At 34.6% G+C, this 21661-nt stretch overlaps 2 protein-coding genes across 5 annotated transcripts in view; one reads left to right on the forward strand and one right to left on the reverse strand.

Annotated features, from left to right (window-relative positions):
* Nucleotides 1–1002: 1002 nt before the first annotated feature.
* Nucleotides 1003–7078, reverse strand: LOC128225236 (zinc finger protein Xfin-like). 3 transcript variants are annotated; one of them, XM_052935331.1, is made up of 5 exons: nt 6979–7078; nt 6636–6735; nt 6004–6154; nt 5597–5668; nt 1003–5364 (listed from the first exon to the last, which is right to left on the reverse strand). In XM_052935331.1, exons 2-5 carry the CDS (start codon nt 6726–6728, stop codon nt 2066–2068), a joined length of 3615 nt encoding a protein of 1204 aa, XP_052791291.1. In that variant the 5' UTR covers nt 6729–6735; nt 6979–7078; the 3' UTR covers nt 1003–2065. The 3 variants fall into 3 exon arrangements, with proteins under 3 accessions (XP_052791291.1, XP_052791292.1, XP_052791293.1); XM_052935332.1 differs by having other exon boundaries at nt 7045–7074; XM_052935333.1 differs by having other exon boundaries at nt 6636–6748; nt 7045–7071.
* Nucleotides 7079–7384: 306 nt separating this feature from the next.
* The window catches only part of LOC128209301 (E3 ubiquitin-protein ligase SMURF2-like), a 35627-nt gene continuing 21350 nt past the window's right edge, over nt 7385–21661 (forward strand). For both annotated transcript variants that reach the window (XM_052913284.1, XM_052913292.1), the window contains exons 1-5: nt 7385–7551; nt 9726–9764; nt 12498–12606; nt 16352–16485; nt 19949–20150. In XM_052913284.1, coding sequence (XP_052769244.1) covers nt 7494–7551; nt 9726–9764; nt 12498–12606; nt 16352–16485; nt 19949–20150 — 542 coding nt within the window. In that variant the 5' untranslated portion in view covers nt 7385–7493. The remainder of the gene's footprint in view (nt 7552–9725; nt 9765–12497; nt 12607–16351; nt 16486–19948; nt 20151–21661) is intronic.

A 21661-nucleotide genomic window follows, 5' to 3' on the forward strand; every position in this document is an offset into this window, starting at 1 on the left:
CACCCACCCATACAGTACTATGAACAAAAATGCCTTCTCCCCTGGGGGTATTGTTTTACTAGAATAACCCAGAAGAAAAATGTCTGAAAATAACATGTTATCGTTAAACACGCCACACTATCTCTTTGTGGTAAACTTGTTTGCTGAATTACTGAAAAAAAATTCAAGGTATAACCAAATTAGATTCTGGATGAGCATAAGTAAAAGTAAGACCTTGACCTGTAATTTCTAGGTCTTGTGTTTCACACTGTCTCAATCTGGTGAACTCCTGTGCCATGTAATACAAAATCCACTTACAAAGTATCAAGTCATCATCCAGACAAGCCAAATTATTTAATAATTTTGAGCAATAACCACAAGTAAAATCTTGACCTATGACCTGATCTTGTCTGCTAAGCCATGATTATTTCAAAGGATCAAACAAGATATTTATCTACCTGTGCTATCGGCAAGCGAAGCAGGCTTATACTATTTTAACAACTTGACCAAGCAAAACACCTTAAAGGGACTAGACACCCAATGACAACATTGTAAGAAAAAAAGAAAATTGTCAAAAACTTAAATAAAATTTATATTAATGTGAAGAACACATTGATTCTTACTGATGTATCACATCACTTACGACACAATATCTTTGCAGTTTTTGCATATTTTTCCAATGCGAAATTTACTAGGTATGTCTACCACTTCAATCCCAGTAAATTTAAAAAATAGTTTTGGTATATGTATCTGTACTAATTGCTGGACCTTCACATGCTAAGTTTACAACACAACTGGGAAACCAGTATGCCCTATTTTAAACCGTCAAACTCGGCCAAGACAGAAACAAAATATTACCTTAATGATGTTAAATAATATAATTGGCCTCATACAAGCTGATTATTCTAGACTTGTTTTGAGGAATACTGTATTTGCCGAATTTGAGACCATCTTGTTTCTAGTCCCTTTAAATACACACTTATCTTGAATATCTTCCCAGATATAAATAGAATGAAATCCTCATAAATCATAACATTTATTTTACGATATTTCTGTCATTGGTTATACTAAAGCCCTGCAGAGTAACCAGTGATAAACAGTTCATTTTCTTTTCTCATAATGTCTCATTAAACAATCAAATAAGACCAAGTAATACATCATCCCTTGGAACGTCCATTCCAGGTCACATGTTGTACCAGTTAAAACAGACTAGTAACATTAGATAAAAAAATAAATGTAAAATACAATAAGTGTTATCATGTATATTAAATTATTAATCAAACAATAAATACAGGAAATATACTCCATGTGCACCTCATTTTATGCCATACCTTTACAATTTAACATAAAGACCATAGTATCACAATTTACCACAACAAATAAATGTATATACAATTGTAAATTCAATTTAAATAATAATAAGAACTTTCCCAACAATCTACATGGTAAAAATCTAAACAATAATTATAAACACATCAGAATCCATATTCATACAACAACTTCAGTGTAATTTTTATTTTCCTGGAAAATTGCATTTCTTTTTAAACTGGATTTAGTGAAAATCACCATTAGTTTTACACCTAATTTTTAGCTGTTCTGGTCAATGAGCTTTTATGCAATAGCGCAGTGTCTTCCTTAAACAGAGTTAACAGTATCTCATTCAAACTTATACAGTAGTTATATCTATGAGAGTTCCCTTCTTGAACCAAAACAGCTGCCAATGCATTGCATGACTTGATTATGACCCTTGTAATGGTGTAACCCTATCAAAAGAATACTTTAAGGGAGACAACTTGTACAGAAAGCTGTGTATTATAGTGTTATTCTCCCTTTGCCCTTTGTTACAAATAGGCAGTTATGTACAAGATTTGTATAAAAAATACCAAAAACGTCATGCCAGTAGAATGGGCCCACATCAGCAACTTGTTTAAGATTTATAAAAACTGGTCAAATTAATAGATGCACCTAATTAAATAAGAAGTAGACGGAATTAAAAATGATTAAAGTGAAAAAGTGGGTCGTTGGAATTGTTCACCAAGTTCTTCTATAAATATGGCTCTAGTAAAATTTGCATTAGCACCCTCCATCATTTCTGTGGGTAGCAGTCACGAGTGTGCTTGTAAAAGGTGCTGTTGTATCTGAAGGCCTTCTTACAGACAGGGCAGGTGAATGGACACTCGCCTGTGTGTATTCGCTCATGTCGGTCCCGCCCATACTTGTTATGGAACTTTTTCATGCAAAACTTGCACCCAAACTTCCGTTCCATGTGGGTCAGTGTGTGTTGCTTCAGAATATGTTTATTCGTGAACACTTTAGAACATATAGAACATGTTCTCTCACTGATGTCTCCAAAACATCTCTTCTCTACTCTCTGTCTAGGCAGTTTGCATAAAGGTATCTTACTAGCAAAAGATACATTTTGTTTCGAGACAACAAAATTACTGTTTCCAACATTTAAAATGGGCTTTTGAAGCACAGTTGAGTAGTTTTCACTAGCTAGACTGACCGCTGATTGCACACCTGACTGTACCACACTTGTTCCCTGGCCTTGCTGACTGTGTGGTATAAATGACAAGGTTGAGTTGTTAACTGATACAGGAAGGGGGGCCGGACTTGGCATGAATGGCTGCGGTGCCAGCACAGACACTGGTTTCTCAGAGGCTGACTTCCCAGGGATTGCCAGGGGAGGCGTAGAGGGGGTGCTATTGGCTTCTTGACTTCCCGTCTGGCCTGCCGACAGTAAAAGAAACTTGGTGTCTGCCATGCTGAAGAAGCTATTTTCTGGTTCCACCTCCAGGAAAGGCAGTGGTGGCAGAGGCTCCAGGTCATTGGGAACTACTTCAGGAGTGATGGGATCAGGCAATATGGACTGTACTGCAGCTTCTGTGTCTGTCACCTGACAGCCATTGGCTATATGGGAATGACATAAACTTTTGTCTTTAAACACAGCCTTGCATTTATAGCACTGAAAAAAGTTGCTTCTCTGCAAAAGTTGACTGTTTTGTGAGGCTGATGTTGTACATGTACTACCCTGCATAGCTGAGACAGTGATACCCTGAGTAAAAGGAACATGCACATTAGACTGGGTAAAATTTAATGGCAGTTTGCTGCATGTTTCTTTGATATGGTCCACACACTGCTGCTCCGAGGGGAACAGTGTTGCACATCTAGCACACTTGAACAAACGCTTTTGCTCAGGCTTCTGTGGTACTGGAATTGTTGGTTTGATTTCCACTTGCAAAGTTGTCATTTTTTTAGACAAATTTTGATCATTAGAGCATGACTTAGACAATGTTGACTGGTTTAACTGATTATGATCTTTATCCAAACTGCTGAGAACTACCTTACTGTCGACTCCTGCATGAACAGGTGATTTAAGCATACTCTTATTTTCTTGTTGAGAGACAAAGTATTCATCATATGGTTTAGCGGTATTACTACTTGCTTTGCTCATTGGACTTGATGCTAGTTTTGGGCTTGGACTGAATGAAGCTATCTTTTTAGGAGATACCTGGATCCTCGATTCTGAAAATGATGGCTCAATGTATGATTCTCTTTTTCTTGCACTAGCTTCATTTGTATGATAAATAAACTGATTGTCGGTTTTCTTGAATGAGTTTAGAGATGTTTTTGAGGTAGTGGTACTTGTTCCTTTTGTTTCTTTGATGAAGTGAGTATTGTTTATATGCCTGATACAGCTGTAGTTGTCCGTGAACGTTTGACTACAGATGTGGCACTGCCAGGGTTGATCACCAATGTGGATCCTTTCATGACGAATCAGACTGTTTTTGGAAGACAACTGTTTCCCACAGTAGCGACACTTGTACAGCTTCAACATACAGTGAAACTGCAGATGCTGCTTTAGTATGGTTTCTTGTTGAAACTTTTTATGACATATCTTACATTTTGCAGGAGAATCAGAGACATACTTTCTGTACGTTGATTTTCGATAGCCAATTCTTTTTGTCTTACGTTTCTTCTTAGGAGCTGGAATCTTAAGCATATCGTCCTGCTCAACTGACATCTTCCTCGATATGCTCTGAGGTTCAGAGTCCAGTTCAGCATCTAGTATCTCTGTGTCCTCAGGAAAGGTGGCAGAAATTAGCTCATTGTCCGACTCTATTGGCTTGTTTGGCATATTTCTTTCCACAAAGTCTGACTGGAACTTTTCATCAAGACACAGACTTTCCATGATAGAAGATCTGTACCTTTCATCTGGACTTTTACTTCTGGTAAGGAGATCATTTCCGAAACCAGAGTCCAGCAGCTGTGAATCCTCAGACTCCTTGTCACTGACATCCAACCTTAAATTCATGTCCTCTTTATACAAACTGCTCTTTGTTTTGGGAACTGTAAACGTCATTGAAGTTTTAGTGCTTTCTTTGCTCTTAAATACTTTCAAGTTTTCTGTGCCATCATCTGCAGACCTAGTGAAGACTGGCATCTTCTTGCCCTGTACTTGATGTATCCGCTTCATATGAGTCTTGCACTGGGCCTTATCATAGAATGAATTAGAGCAGAGATCACATGAATACGGCTTAATGCCTGTGTGAGTTCTGATGTGTTTGCTCCAGGCACTGCCATCAGAGAAAGACTTGGAACAAGCTCCACACTTGTAAGGCCTCTCACCAGTGTGTATTCTACGATGGCGAACATAGCTGTACTTCTGGGAAAACCTCTTATTGCAGAACTCACAGGTGAACTTCTTTGCTGAGTGGGTAAGCATGTGGTTTTTCATTGCTGTCTTGGTCTTAGACAGTTTACCACATATATGGCAAGTAAGACCTGCAGACATGGCTGAGGTTTTGTCCTGTTTCAGAGATGGAAAGAAATGACTAGTCTGATGTACACGTAATGAGTATTTTTCATAGAAAGACTTCCCACATAGGTTACAAGAGTGTTTCCTGGCATCATGGTCCTCCCTGTGCCTCTTCCAGGAATACAGGTCACCAAACGATTTATTACATAGTCCACACTCAAACACCTTGTCTTCCTTTTGCAGTCTGTGACTTTTCAAATGTCGAAGGTAACTTTTCTTTAGAGTGAAAATTTTACCACATGTATTACACTTGTAAGACTTTGCCATGTGAAGCCTCATGTGCTGACTAAGGGTCTTGTACGACCGAAAGTTGCGTGAGCACACCTTACACTGCAGAGCACTTTTACTTCCAGCAGTTGGTTTCTCCTCCTCCTCCTCTTGAGCCTCAGCAAAACTGGCCACAGAGGAGGCGCTGTCATTGATTGGATCAGAGTTCTGGGCAACCTCAAACATATTGTCCTTTTTATCTTTCTCAGTGAAGGAGAGGCGGTGAGAGCTGGTTCGCTCCCTTGTCCGAGATGGGGAGAATTGAATAACTGGTGATACAGCTGGGCTCCCTTTCGATTCTGTAGGTAGACATTGTAAAGTAATTGAATAATTTGCTCAGCGCAGATGGAAAATCTGCAAAATAATTCCTGGAGACATATTTCCATGTAGTGAATATATGTTTTGTCAGTAAATTTGTCAGTAAATTTGAATGCTGTTGTACCCAACAGAGTGATGCATCTTTACTTTTTCTTTAGGAATTCTCTATCACTTTTTCTTTAAAATTTTCTTAAGAGCAATTTACTATTATACCTTTGTTTTCTTCTTCCTCCAGATCATCTGCAGAGTTGCACATTTCATCTGCTGAGCTTCCACCAATCTCATCTACAGAGATAACATTGTAACATGATTTGCAGAAGAAACCAAAAAAAGCAAGCTACATTTAGTAATATTTCTTTATAAACCACAATAAAAACATATTCCCTTTTTTTTTATTTTTTGCATAAAATATGGTCATTATAAAGGGCACAATCAGTGTACTGCAGTGCAGTATTGGGACCTTTAGTTTAGTGGCTTTGTGTGTTAAATAAACGATGGAAGAAGCTGTCAATGTAAAATATTCCAAACATAAATTATCTTAAAGAAATGAAAACATAGCTTTAGTAATGTCTCTCTTTTGAAATTGATTAAAACAATTACATCGAAATAACAATCCTTACCAGTACAGAAGTTAAGAAAGTCCTGTTCAAGGCTAGCCCTTTTCCTGAGGAAGACCTCTGCACGCTGGGAACCAAACTGCATGGAAGAACCATCATGAACACTTGCTGTCAACACCAGGGCTTCCTCCCCTGTTGCCGACAATCGCTCCACCTGGATGGAAATGGTTACAGGTACTGTTCATAATCAGTGTTAATACAATGCTATAAATTTTATAATAACTTAAAGCTGCACTCTAACACATGGACACATTGACTGTTCTGACAACATCTATTATTTTTTAGGGTAAATGTCCCGACACCAATGATACAAGAATGCTAACAAAAGATTAGATTGCTATTTCATATTTATGTTCAAAAAATGATGTTTTATGGCTTAAAGTATTAATAATGCTTACATCAAAATGATTTTTTTTGCAGTTTTTCTAATAACTGAGATTTGTTCTATTGTGAGTTATCTTATATATCCCCATTGAAGACATTGATGCCAAAATCAGATTATTCTGAGACAAAATTTAAAATCAAGAACTGTCAAAACTGATGATCTGTGAGATTACAGCTTAAAATTCAGAATACAATTGACTTGAGTTTGTGAATTGCTTCATCATGGCTCTATTGAAAGTGGGAAGACCTACCAAAGCCTGCAGCTCAAATTTTATAAGCTCTTGTAGAGCATGCCTGTACTCAGGAGACTGGTTGTGAATGAGATTCTCACGTGAAAACTTCATGATGACTCTGAAAATAAAAACTAGTTAATTGTTGCAAAAACTATCAAACAATCAAGAAATACTAGTCGGTTTGTGTTAAAAAAAACTCGTTCAAACTCATTCAATCACTATTTATACATTTTTTATACATCTTTGAAATTCAATGAGCGCCTACTGACCATGATGCTGGCAAATAAAGTAAATAGCGAAACAACCGAGAGTTATGAAAATTAAGATTCAAGAACATACGGAATGTCTCAAAGATAGTTACCTTCTCCTCTAATAAATAGCTACTTCAAAGAAAATATTCGAGCAAAATGTCAATAAAGGTATTTACATGTCTATCAGATCCACATTCTGGCATATTTTCCAGGCGCTTGATTGTTTTGTTTAAAACGCGGGCTTGCTGAAAATAACTAACCGAAAAAAATATCCTCGTCAACAATGTCCTTTTTGCAGTATTTGTGGCCATTTAATTAGTCAAATTTCAGTCTATTAAAATGAATGAGACTATTTCTAAAATTAAAAATATTATTCTAAAAAGATTTTAATGCTATTTAGTTGGACCGTTTTGGCCCGCATAATACACTTCCCTAAAAATGCTGGGCCCAGCTAGGAAAAGAAAAGCTTTTGCGAAAACGGGAAACAGCTAATTGAACTTAACCGGAAGTGCATTAGTCAATTTACATAGATTGAACTGTTGTAACTTATGAACTGTTTTTGTATCTTAAAAATGTTTCCAAAAGTAATTAAAAAAATAAAGGCTACGTTTTAAGATGAAACGGAATGGCAAGTAACGGTTCACGGAGACATGGATCATCCACGATGAAGATACGTCTGACAGGTACACCTGCAAAATCTTTGTTATCAGGCTGACCTCACTTGTTTTCATTGTAAATCATTTCTTTTTAAATGTATTAAACAACACCAATAGCTTTAGAATGGATGAAATTTCATGAGAGATTTTTCAGTCACATCAAACAGATAAATTCTTTATTCTCAGAAATCTAATATTGTTGTAATATGGGGCTTGTTTAGTCGTTCAAGTAATGTTGAAATTGAGAAGTTAAAATAATGTTGAAAATTTATAAACAAATACATGAGAAACATTCGCAGGCAGACCCCACTACCATGTCGTCAAAAAGCTAGTAATACACTTGCATTTAGGTCCTAACAGATAACCACCTTCTCATTCTTTACATTCTCAGGCCTTCCAGCATTCCTACTTTTTCCTACTTTTCCTACTTTTTTAACAGCTTCCTTCTATTCCTACTTTTTTGAAAATGAAGTCCACAAAAGTAGTTTGATCTTTGTGCTAGTTTTATTTGCAGAAAATGAACAAAAGATGTCAAACTGGCTGGTTTCTGTTGTTGAAAGGTGTGGCAACTTGTTCCATTTTGACTTGCATCATCTGTTCACCTACACAGTTCAGCAACAGAAACCAACATCATTCACTAAAATATTCAATGTGGCATATAGAATGGTATGATTTTGCATTAAAAACATCTCCTCTAGGTAAGTTAATACATGTAGCTATTAATAATTACATTTTTAATAAAAAATATTCCTACTTTTCCTACTTTTTTTGTAAAAAATATTCCTACTATTTCCTTCTTTTCTGTCAGAAAACCTCCTACTTTTTTAGTTTAGTGGCTGCTGGAAGGCCTGCATTCTTAGAGACATATTTGGCTGTATGTTTCGACATGAATGTGTGTTTTCCTTACCTTATTGTGTATAGGGCAAGGGCCGCCATTTTAACCATAAAAATAGAAACAGGAAAACAGTAATTAAGAAAAAAAGCAAGGCCTTCAACAGTGTTTATTATCGTTGTACATAGATATATAAACCATGGAATTGAAACTCTAAGATATTGGTGAAACGATGATAATAATTAATAATAAACATTAGTGCTCTTAGCAAATATTAGAAAATTTTGCCAGTTCTTTGATTGGAATAAATCGGCTCAGACATTCAATTATTTTGGAAAAAAAATAAGTTAAGGACCAATTTAGATGAAGGTTAATGAAGAATTTAATTATTGAATAGGTAAGGCATTTTGTCTTAGGACTGCATCATTAAAGCATTGATCACAAATTCCATGAAGGGCTCCAGTGCTTTTTGGTAATTTGCTTGCTTGCCCTTCTGCATTCATACAGCATAAGCGCAAAAATAATGTGATCAATACTTAGTAAACATTTTCAAAAATTATTCATTAAGTAGGTAACTATGAAAAAGAAATTATCTTCTGCAATTGAGTATTTGTTTTTATTAAAGAAGTTTAACAACCAACATACGTTTGTATAAAAGAATAGCTGATATTTGTAATCCAATCAGAGTGCAATATTGAAATAAACAATGGTGTCATAACTCCTCGCATGTTATACAAGATGAACGTCATGTTAAATGCATAAAAAGGATTAGGCGTATGTAAACATTTAACGTATCGTTTCCGCCAATATTGGTGAAACAATCGGAAGAAATAATGAACCTAGGTTCCTTTGCGTGTGCTCGGCAAGTATCGGGAGATTACACCAGATAAATTATTATAGCAGATATGATCTAGGATTAAATCTCACTGCTAAAGAGCTTTTAGAATAAACTATATTCCATCTATAGAAGGAAGATTTTGATCCACCATGATTTATATGTCTGTGATTCATAAAAAGGTAAAAACACATTTATTATAAAAAAATAACATTATTCCATAATCAAATGTGATGTTATTAATAAGTTCTCATATCTTTAAATTTCCTTTCACTTTTGTGAACATTTTTTTCTGGTTTTTGATCACCATTTTAGGTAGATAAAAAACACTAATGAAATGTTGTGTACAGGACTTAGTATTTTCACTAAAGATGTCGGAAAGCAGGCTAAACAGTATTATCATTAAAGATGTCGGAAAGCAGGCTCAGCAATGATCCGAGGGGAAATTCCTTTTAAAATGGAAAAGCCCAAGCCCAGAGAGACAGTCTCCTTTTTATGAGGATCAGAATTATTAAATATATCTTTTCCTTTCAGTGTTCTGTGCCAAAAATCTAGCCAAGAGGGACTTTTTCCGTAAGTAATATTGTTTTTATCCTTACCCTGAAGTATGTTAACAATTCAATGTCATAAAGTCAATAGTTTTTATCCAATTGTTATGAAACTTCGTCTGAATACTTGTCTACATGTTGTCTTGAACATTTGTGAATATTGGTCACCTCAGGTCAAAAACTAGGTCAAATATTAGGAAATATTTCCCCATGTCATAACATCATATATTTTTTTATTTTAAACTTTTACATGTTTTTTTTTCTGCAGGATATTTTAGTCAAATTAAAGTATAATATAATTTTAGCAAAAAATACACATGCACACTTATTTTCACACTGGCACACACACACATCATTGACCCATCAATCACAGTCAATGATGGTATTTTCAGGATCTTTATATTTTGCTTCTTTGGTGTGTCATCTCATCACGCTCAAATTTTAGGTTTGCAGAATTGCATCGTCAATTTTTTTTTTTTGCTTTAATGCACTTGTTGTGAAAGTAATTTACTAGATTACAGTGTTGACTGTTTCTATCAGCTATCGGAAATAATGTCATGTCATTTTGCATAAAACCATTGAAAGGGTAAATGCATTCAGCAATTTTCATCTCTTTCATTTACAACTCACTCACAGTATAAAATCAACACTAAAAAAAGAACACATTGGAGTTGGGATCTAGTATTAGGTATTGGCCCAAGAGGAGACAGACTGGCTGGACACTAGATTGAATTAGTAGCAGTAGCCAGCACACAGGACCTCCTACATAATCAATGAGATTTTTTGATCTCAGACTTCACAACCCATTAAGTTGATGTCTTCCTTGCTTGCTACTCAACAGCAATAATGTAAGGAGTTTTAGAGTCAAGCTTAATATCTCACTTTACAGTGGCCAAAATTAGCATAGGCCTGCATTCCCTCCACTTGTAAAATGCTTTCTAGGATTGAGTGATTGTATAAGGCTTTAATTATAGAAAAAATATTCTTTGAAAGGGTGCATAGTGAATTTATGTTTATGACATTAAATTCATAATTAACTTATTAAATGTTATTTGTGCAGTGATACAAATTCATTGCTTGTTGGTGAACTTGGTCAATTATTTGGTAAATGCACTTGCACTTGTTCCTCAAATTAAACGAGAAATACAAATCTAGACCTGGATGTAACTGTTGCGAATCATTATGGAATGATATCTTTAAACTGTTGCAGCTTTTGTTTGTAGTAATAAATTGGTCATAACAATACTGTTGCAAGGTTAATGGGTGATCAATAATTAAGCCATCTTTCTGGCTGCTGCAGATGCCATGTGGATAACATAGTTACCATATGAAAGATATTTTACTGGATGCTTATACTCCAGTAAAGCATTATTGGTTATTTGGAATACTTAAAACACGTCAGAACATAATAATTCATAATGAGTCTTTATTTAATTGTACTATGATTCATTTATTATTAACAACTCTTAATGGAAAAACTGTTTCCAATGTGTTATCTGACAGGAATCTTTTTGTGCATATCACTTTAAAATTAGGCTATTTAAAAGTTGAAAACAATGTTAATTTGATACATTTCTGGGAGAAATTGTAGAGCTAAAAGAGTATAATTGGCTTTATTGTTCACAAATCTTCAAGAGGATCAGTTCCTTTTCAAAAGTGCATAAGCAAGTAGAATATGCTCAGAATTGATTGATGATTAAGACCGTTCAGCCTTCCTGGCATCGGTGTCAAAACCAGCCACTTAGGTCCCCGCTAGAGTGTCACAATTATGTTCCCAGTACACAGACATTATGGTTGTATTGATTGAATAACATTGAAGTATTGGTATAGAAAAAGATCTGCTTGAGCATACATACATGTGTTACAGTCTTACAGCTTAATGCACAATCCTAAAGATGAAGTAAAATTTTCTGGTAAAGATTGATACCTTCTGCAGACCACAAAGAATCATTTATATGTAATGAAAAACATGACATATGCTGTCTTGACTGAGGTATACCTAGGTCTGAGATATATGCACCTAGAATCTATAATAAACTAGCACCGCAATTTGGATTCCATTTCTTGAGCCTCTCCTGTTTCAACAGTGCATATTTTCAGCCAGCTTGGTCATGTTGTACATTTCTCCTGCTTGAGATGTAATGATACAGCATTTTGGGATGTTTCCCTGGCAGTGGCCAGTCTAGCTGGCTGCAGTAAGCTTAAGTGGCACCATCAACATGTCTATCTTGCTCAGCTCCATCTTAGCTTCAGTCACGATGAGATCTCTTCAAAGAATCTGCAGTCATTTTGTCTCTCAAGATTTAATTCTAGCAGGAAAATATTGTTTTCGATTGAGACTGACTGTCTATACATTGTTGAAATAACTTTTCTTAATCATAAAGATCTGTACATCTGTTATTGCCACATAATCTATGGCTCATTGCCCTTTACTGCAAGCTTAGGTGTTACCCTTAACCTATTGTTAGATGAGCAACAACTCTGGCTCACTCATCACAGTTTCCATTGGAGTTATTTCCCCTGGTTAAATTTAGAAGTTAAATCTTGTTACTGTTGATAGGTAGTTATACTTTCTTCATTTTTCTGAAATACCCATCTTGCTGTTTGTGTCAGGAACATATTTTAAACCAGCATTCAACAATTTAATTAACTATATTCTGCCTGTTTAAATGCACAGGTTCAATAGTGAATGGTGAGGTACAGATAGTAAAATATTTTCACCCAATCACCAAGCCTACAATCTCGTGTATGTTTGCAGGTCTACCAGACCCATTTGCAAAGATCAGCGTTGATGGCTCGGGTCAGTGCCACTCCACAGAGGTGTGTAAGAACACCCTCGACCCAAAATGGAACCAGCATTATGACCTGTAAGTTAACATTTTATTTGTTCCCTACTGGTTTTATCAGAGGGCGCTCTAGGTTTACCCTTTTTTTGACCATAATTAATGTAACTTGTGTGGCAATAAAACTAGTACTAGTAACTAGGGGACATATGTATTGCTACCAATGCTCAGTGACTATCTAGATACTGGAGCTACAGGTAAGTGTCGTAATGGGTATAAAATATTATTTGAAATTATTAGGGATGCAAACGAATATTCGAATGTTCGATCAAACGTTTGATATTCGAATGTCAAAATCGGTATTCGAAGATTCGATGTTTTTCGTTTGATTAAAAGAACACCTTTTGTGAACAACTTTGTTGATGTGATGACACTATACACGCGTCACATGTTAATAAGGGACATATCGTCGGGGACTATAACGTACAATACGAAAACTGGCTATTAGACAAGTGACATCAAACAAGTTTTAATTATTTTCGGTAAAATTTAATGACCATTCCAATAATTATCTACTAAAGTGATGTCATGGCTGCCAATTAAGCTATGCGATATAGCTCAAATCGCCGTATTAATATCAATGGCATGATTTAGCTATGTGCTCTAAACTGTTTCAATATAACGTTGGTGCTGTGAATAGCATATAATATTGTTTAATGACATTGTTGTACAATAGATGTGTCAGAATTCAGGGTTTTTTTCGTTTTTTTATTTAACTAATTTCCGAATAGGTTCGATTTTGCCTTAGTTATATTTAGTAGAGATCAATCCCAGAACGAGCAGGGGTTTCAATAAGCGGACATAGACGTTTTATACGTCCGGAAAATCGCCAAAAACGTCCCAGAATTTGACCCCGGGCGTTTTGAAAATTTCTTTAAATAGCCTTGTACACCTCTTTTAATGAGACCAGACTTTTTCATATGCTGTGCACCATTGACTGCTTAAAATATGCCGTACTGCCCTTTCATCTTCCCATATGCCTTGTACGTGTCATAATTTATGACAGCTTATTGTTTGTAATGAGCAAACGACCTGTGTATACATAAACGGCCATCTTCTAATCCGATAATAAGGAAGAGCCAATTAGTGAAACATCGCCAGAAGGCGGAGCTATTGAATGTCAGCCAATCAGAATATGAGAACTCGTTCAAAGATGAAAGTTCGTAAAATGCTAAAGAAAATGCGAAGGGATGTTGAAAAATGTTGTCAAACACTATTAAACCTTGTAAAATAATTGTATTGTACAAACGAGTATTGCTATTTTAAATATTGTTGACTTGAAGCAGACAGTTCAAAGGTGCTCGTCACATTGCCTGGATACAGTAATACATTTTTATTTTTTTTTAATAGTTTTTTTTTTAAATATTTATTTATATATTATACTAATTTTCTTTCATGAACAATTGTGGAATAATTTTTTAAATGACATGTATTCATTATCTCGACCGAAATAAATAAATAATTAAAAAAAAATAATAAAAAAATATTAAAAATAAGAAAATATGAAATTAGTATGTATTACTGTATCCAGGCAATGTAACGAGCACCTGTGTTTTTTTTGTGTATTTAGGCCCGTATAATTGTTTCAAATGCTTAACTGTCTGTTTTTTTATATTTTACATGAATTTTAGGAGAAAAATGTGACATTGCACTAAAGAAGAATCCAGACAAGTACAGTCATATTACCACAGACAAAAAAACGAATTTTAATTCTGATATTTAAACACACCCTTCTGAAATTTGTAAAAAAGCAACAACATTTTGTACAAGTCTGAAAATCATGGAAAATGGTTTAAATTGAGTATGAAAACAAAACATTCTATAAGAACCCCCCCCCCCCCCCCTTGTGACAGGGGTGGACCCCTCCCGCTCGCATCCCCATGCGCCCCTATACTAGACTCTTGTTATGGTTGAATATAAACAATAAACATGAAAACAAACATTTTGAGTTGTGCATCAAATGCGCTTCTTTACCTACAAATTCTATGAAAATCAGACATGGAATTTAAAAAAAATCCTGATTTTAGGTCTTATTGAAACCCCTGACGAGGCTGCTCGTCCTACAAAACGACCATCCGTTGCTGCATCACAACATTGAATCGAGAATTTACGATCATTGCCTTGTTTATAAATATGAATGCTGTTGAATTGAAGTTAATTTTGTTTTTTTGTTTGTTCAGAATATTTTGCTTTTGTTGGATTTTTTTCTGTAAATGGGGAATTTCACAGGCTAATTTTTGAAAAAATCAGGGTCCGTCGCGTGTTCCGGCTATAACAAAGGCCCAGGCTATAACTGTCGCAAATAATAGTAGTAGTTTACTACAATTCTTAAATATTCATTTTGATAATAGAATATTCGATCGAATATAGTTTGCATCCCTAGAAATTATTATATAAAATCATAAATCTGCATCATTACAAATAAAAATTGTTATAAGGGCAGATTATTGCTATGATCAATTGACAACTGTTTTGGGATCGACCGTTTCAATGAAATCAAGGATATCTGCTTAACCAGTGTAGATTCGATTCAACCGACAAAGTAGTCTCCCTTTCTTAGTGTTTTATAATGCAAAGGGAAGTAAGCACTTTTGGGGCGTTTTAAAGCATTATGTTCTGCATTTAGGATAAAGTATATCATGTAAGTAAAATACATCTATGTTTGCAATAAACAATCACTATTACACTTTATTGAATGAAGCCCACGTGTACAAAGTCATTTGTAGTTCTGAGATACACCCAATGACAGTGAAGCTGCAAGACTCTGTATGGCAAATCTGTCCTGTGTATTTTTTGTAAATATTGCACTCTTGATGAAAAATAAGTGCTTCATTCTTTGTGCTTATTGAAAGAATTGACCTAAAAAGGATCATAGATACCGTAAATGACTGGGTATTAGACGCCCTTTTTTCCCTCAGATTTTGATGCAAAAAAATGCCTGCGTATAATACCCAGTCACAATTTTTTATTTTTTTTTTCTGAGATCGAATTCAAGCCGAGAGTTTGTTTAGATTTATGAAGAAAGGGATGTTACTCGCGTCATATTGATCGAGTATATAAGAGTTAAAACGGCAGTTGAAGATCGGGATACGGTATATTGAAGACGTTTATAATTTAAACAAAAATATTTTTCGATTAAAGTTATTCAATATTATTTTGAATAATAAATTGAATTGAACAATAATTAAACTTGCATATAAAAAAGCAAAGTTGGGCACTGTCAAAATATTTTTTGTCAGTTGTACGAGAAGGTGTGAAAAACTCGACTGCCTTTAACCTGTTTAACATCCAATACTACAAACTGTTGCGATCATGGTCTTGTTTTTTCGCACTTTGTCACATTCTTTATTCTTTTCTGTAGGTGTTGACATTTTGAGAACAAACCCATACAATATAAGGTTTTTGCATAACTTAACTTTTCATTCTCGACAGTTTATCATTGTATGGTTTTAAAGATAACTGTCGCCATTTTCACGAAATTTTTTTTTGTCACTGTCAACAAACATGGTGGCCGAAAATGCCAGACGATTTGATATATTTTATATGCGTCTTTTAACCAAAAACATAGATTAAAAGTTTTTTCTTGGACTTTTCACATATTTTTTTTCCCTGCGTCTAATACCCCCTATCGTCTTATTCCCAGTCAATTACGGTACGTTGTTCATCTAGTTACATATGCAGAGATTTGTATTTTTGAAAATCACCACTAAATAAGGGGTCTATCTATTGAAAAGCAAGTTGTTCACATGTTTCTATGTGTGTGTTGCAGGTACATTGGTCAGACAGACTCAGTAACAATCAGTATATGGAACCACAAGAAGATTCACAAGAAGCAGGGAGCAGGATTCCTCGGCTGTGTACGCATCATGTCCAATGCCATCACACAGCTCAAGGACACTGGATGTGAGTTACAGCTAAGTTATTGGAGTTGCTCAGATTATGCAAATCTGAACCTGATTAAGTATAAAAATGTGTAAATGTCTGTTCCTGTCTTTTTTATGATTGTAAATAGTGTATGGGAGAGCATTGGTCCTTTTAGGAACTGCTAAGAAATTGCATTGATTAAATAAAGAAAAATTGTGCTCAAAGAAATCCTTTTAATAGATAAAATACTGTTTAGCGTCCAAAAAACCCCAAGGTTTTGGAGATTTTTGATGTACTTGATTTTGGTGTCCCTAGAAAAGGTTAAAGCTGGTTCTACAATTCTAATTATAGATAAACTAAATTGAAGCAACTCTCTAAGGACAAATAAGTTTGCCAAACATTTCAACAGAGTTTTGTTCAATGTTTATACCCCAGACTTGAAAACTACTGGATGGAATTTAATTAAACTTCATATGATGAAGATTATAATGAGTGTACAAGAACCACAACTCTATTTCAGTTCATTACATAGTTATTGCCCTTTGTTCCAAGAACCATAACCACATTTCAGCTTACTACAGAGTTTTTCTTGTCAGAAGCGTAACTTTTAAATTACTCAATACATTTTAATTTAACAACACACATTGGTTAAGCATGATAACAGTCAATGCATTTAGCTGTCATACAGTCGAACATGTCCGATATAATTCCATTTTGACTGACAAATCTTCTGTTTTGGTCACTCATAAATTCCGGTGAAAACTTACAGTCAGCCCCATTTAATTTTGCGCAAATTTTCTAATAGTTTCTATTTGATAATTTTTAATAAATGTTCAGTTTTTTTTTAACTATTTGACTATTATTTCATGATTATTCAGCGTGTTTATCTGTGTATAACTGTTTGTAAACCCAGGTGTGCACATTGTTAAAATCCAACATACTCTTTTAAGATTCCTATTTCATCTTGGTACCTTCATACTCATTAAAAGACAGAATTTTATGGAAATGTTCGAGACTGTGAGCACTGTTATTTATTTCACATAATAGACTGTGAACACTAATTATTACACATTACAGACTGTGAACACTGTAATTATTACTTATAACTGACTGTGAACAGTGTATTTATAACGCATACAATGTAGCCGACTGAGCACACCATACTTATTACACTTAACAGACTGTGGACACGGTAATGAGTACATATTAAGGAATGTGAATACTGTAATAATCACACATAACAGACTGTAAACAAACTGACCTAATAACACAAAAATAATGTATACACACTCTGTGAACACTGAAATGATTACATTAAATGAAAGCAAAGATAGTAATGATTACACAAAACAGAATGTATACACACTGACAATAATTATAACACATTAAAGAATGTATACACACTGTGAACACTGAAATAATTACATATAATGGAATGCGAAGATAGAAATGATTACATATAACAGAATGTATACACACTGACAATATAACACATAAAAGAATGTATACACACTGACAATATAACACATAAAAGAATGTATACACACTGACAATATAACACATAAAAGAATGTATACACACTGACAATATAACACATAAAAGAATGTATAAACACTGTGAACACTTAAATGATAACATTAATCGGAATGCGAAGATAGAAATGATTACATGTAACAGAATGTACACACTGATATAATTACACATAACAGAATGTATACACACTTTGAACACTGTAATTATTACACACATTAGACTTTGCAGATCATCATAAAACAAGAGCTCACAACATGTCCTTCAAAATATCAAGATTGTCATAGTTTGTATAATGAGTATTTTTTGTACTGCTTAATGATCAAAGAAAATGAAGGTTTAAGATGTTGATAATTATGTTTGGTATATATTTGTCTTTTATATATGTAGACTGAAATGTATTATCATATGAGCAGCTATTTTAATCCATTTTGAACTGTCCATGTTTTATGTGACAATGGAAAACTGTACTGACTTGAAAACTTAAATGTATTGAAGTGGGTGACATTCACTTTTAACTTGGCGCACAGATCTTTTAAGTTCTGCTGCCTGAGCTAACCTTTCACAATCCGGGGATGTTGACAGAAACAGAGAACTTCTAAAAGTTTAAATGTTGTTTATGTTTACAGATCATGAAAAATAAAACATGATAGTTTAACTTTTCCTCAGAAACCTGTCTGGATGCAAGAGGCTTTAAGCAGACAATCAAATCCACGAGGCAATATTTTTCATCAAAGATATATTTTTTTCAAAAGTGAGAAGAATATTTTGAGTTTGAGAACTCTCAACTATGAAACAAATCCATATCATAAAGATCCATTTGTTGCCTTCAAACATAAACAATTAATTCAAATACTCACATTATGCTGTTGTAATCTTTTAAATGGCATTGTTGTAAAAGTCAAGACTGAACTTCAAGTGTTTGTTGTATGTTGTGAAATCAGGTAAATATAAATTGAAATTTGATCTGCTTCGTTAAAATTTAACATATATAACAGTCTGGTTCACCTGTTTTTGATAAAGCTGGTTTTGTTTATACAACTTATTATGGGGCCTTGAAATATATATTTTTTTTAATATTGCATATGATTGTGCATTTTGTTTTGTTTTTTAAACCTGTCTATTAGCTTAATTTGTATTAAGGCTGAGTAACTTTGAAATGATTTAATGTGACAAAGAAAAAACAAGCTTTGTAACATGTTGACAGCCACCTATAAAACAGATTTACAGCCTTGGCTATAGGTTTTAGTCTGCAGGCATGTGAAACTCCCCTCTACCTCATTCATATGGTCTGTTATCCGTAGATCTTCATATTGTTACAGTACTGCAGTGTTTTTCTATTTATGAGAGTTTAAAATGTAAAAGGAGTTGGCATCTTTGGATTTTAATTTCTCATTTGCATAATAGCATGAGGTTACATAAAAGATAATTTATTTAATGTAATTGAAGAGTATTCTGTGTTGAGATATTAACAAAACCTACAGTCTGTCAACGTAAGGAGGTATTGTGTGTTTGTGGCAGGAGACAGGCGAAAATAATGGTGTTTGATTTACAGTTGTGGTCAACTCGATGCTGATGTGCACTATTTCATTAAAAAAGTAGTATCTTGTGTCAGTTATGATAGCTTACTGTGGTTTTGCGTAGGCAGACATTTAAACAAATGATCCTACATTTGGAAACATAGAAGATGTGACCATTTTCATAGAAGAATCAGATTTCAAAGCGACAGTACCTGTGCGAATAATAAGAGTATAAAGCAATTTGAGTATAGAGTGTTCATAATTTAACGTCAGCAGTGCTACAGTGTTGATGTGTTCATGTTAAAGTTTTATGTGCCTGGAATTCACGATACCGTCTCATCCCGGCCGTACTGTGGCGGGCCCGTCCAAGGGTCGACGGATGTCGGTGTGTGTGCAATTGCCGTCGCCGACGGCCCGAGCCTCCACTCCTCACCGTAACTTTTCTGTTACAGTCCAGCGTCTTGACCTGCAGCGGAACAATGCAGATGACCCCGAGCCCGTGCGGGGTCAGATTGTGATAAGTCTCATCTCCCGGGACCGTGGAAACTCGGGTGCAGGTCCCACCGTCACTAACTCCACACATATCAGCAACAACAGCAGCAGCAGCAGAAGCAGCACTCCTGTGATCACCCCGCCAGATGATCTACCAGAGGGGTGAGTGATTGTTATATGTAATTAGAATAAGTTGCCATGCCAGTATATTCATATGTATATTGTATATACATATATACTACTGTGTTGAATTAATCTATTTCCACAGAAACATATCTATACTTAAACCTTAAGTATTATAACCATTAAAATAAATAAAAAGTCATCAAAATTGTTAAGAAAGTTTATTTCTGGTTTCAAATGCAAAGAAGATTACTGGTATAAAACAATTCACAAAATTGAAACATTTTCTAATCTACAGTAGAGCATACACAACTTTCCGAGGACTTAATTTGGTTATGAAAGTGTCCAAATGTCAAAACTTCTTTATATTTATATAATTCTGAAAATGGTTATAGGTTGATGAATTGTTGCCAGGATAATATGATGGATTGAGAGAGCATCTCAATTCAGTAATTGGAGATCAATCAACTGACAAGTGTCATTTATTACACTCTCCTTGAAACAAATGTCTGTTTTGTTCCTGGTAATACATTAAAGAAGATATCCTTGTAATATAATGTAAATAATGTCATGATTTCATATTGGCCGAATTGGGCAAGGACAGTAGGCTGAGGGTCAAACTGTTGTCGAAGACCAATAACACACCTAATTAACGATAATTTTATTAATTAACTCAGTCTTTGTGCTTCAATTTGTCAAAACGATTAAGCTTTATGTCCTTTTTTTTCCATAAGATATCAGAATTTAGTGTAAAATGAAATAAAAATATATTTGAATGGTTTTAACCCAGGCTTCAAACCATAGTCAGCCGTAGTTTATTTATGTATGATTGTATTAATTGAATGAATATTAAAGGACAGATAATGTTTGAATTTTGTCACAACTTTTTTCTTCCTGCTGTGGAATTAATGATGTTATTCTTCCAATATAAGGAAGAAACTATAACCATACAGTATGTTTCGCTCTTGCAATACAAACATTTTGTTAACCCCGACAAAACAGAGTTTAGAGGGTATAGGGGAGTGACCTGGTCAAACAGTCAATTTGTCCGTCTGTTAGTTTTGTTCAGATGATAACTCATGAAAGATTCAAGTATTTTCTAGTACACATGTTTGTCACCAAAGGATACAGGTCAAGTTTGACTATGGTTACAATCCTCCATTGTTATATATACAATCCTCTATGAGTTATGGCCCCTTTTCAAAGAAATAGTTTACCATTGCTGTGTCCAGGCGACATGAAGGTTATTTGTCACTTCTGTGACCGCTCAAGTTAGATTTTTAATCAGCATTAGATAACAATGCATCTGATTTAATCTAAGAATTTAAGAAAAGAGTTTGATTAATTGAAAGTAAATCTTCATGAAGTTTGAGGTAACATATATCAAAAGACTTATGTTATTACATAATATTTTCATCAGTAAATCTATGATTTCTGTTATAATTATGAGCCAAAGACAAGTTGGAATATTTTGTGCTGCGATAGTGGAATGTGCGTGTGGGAAATGTTCCCACAGACAGCAGTGAAGGTACTCACACCTCACCTGGTTG

This window comes from Mya arenaria, chromosome 2, assembly GCF_026914265.1.
Source record: "Mya arenaria isolate MELC-2E11 chromosome 2, ASM2691426v1".
NCBI classification, from domain to species: domain Eukaryota; kingdom Metazoa; phylum Mollusca; class Bivalvia; order Myida; family Myidae; genus Mya; species Mya arenaria.

Excerpts from the sequence above, each read along its gene's own strand:
- LOC128225236 (XM_052935331.1), bottom strand. The coding sequence starts at position 6,728 with ATGAAGTTTTCACGTGAGAATCTCATTCACAACCAGTCTCCTGAGTAC. Across the intron at positions 6,155-6,635 it reads AATTTGAGCTGCAGGCTTTG|GTGGAGCGATTGTCGGCAAC; the intron begins GTAGGTCTTCCC and ends ATTTCCATCCAG. Across the intron at positions 5,669-6,003 it reads CTTTCTTAACTTCTGTACTG|ATGAGATTGGTGGAAGCTCA; the intron begins GTAAGGATTGTT and ends TTATCTCTGTAG.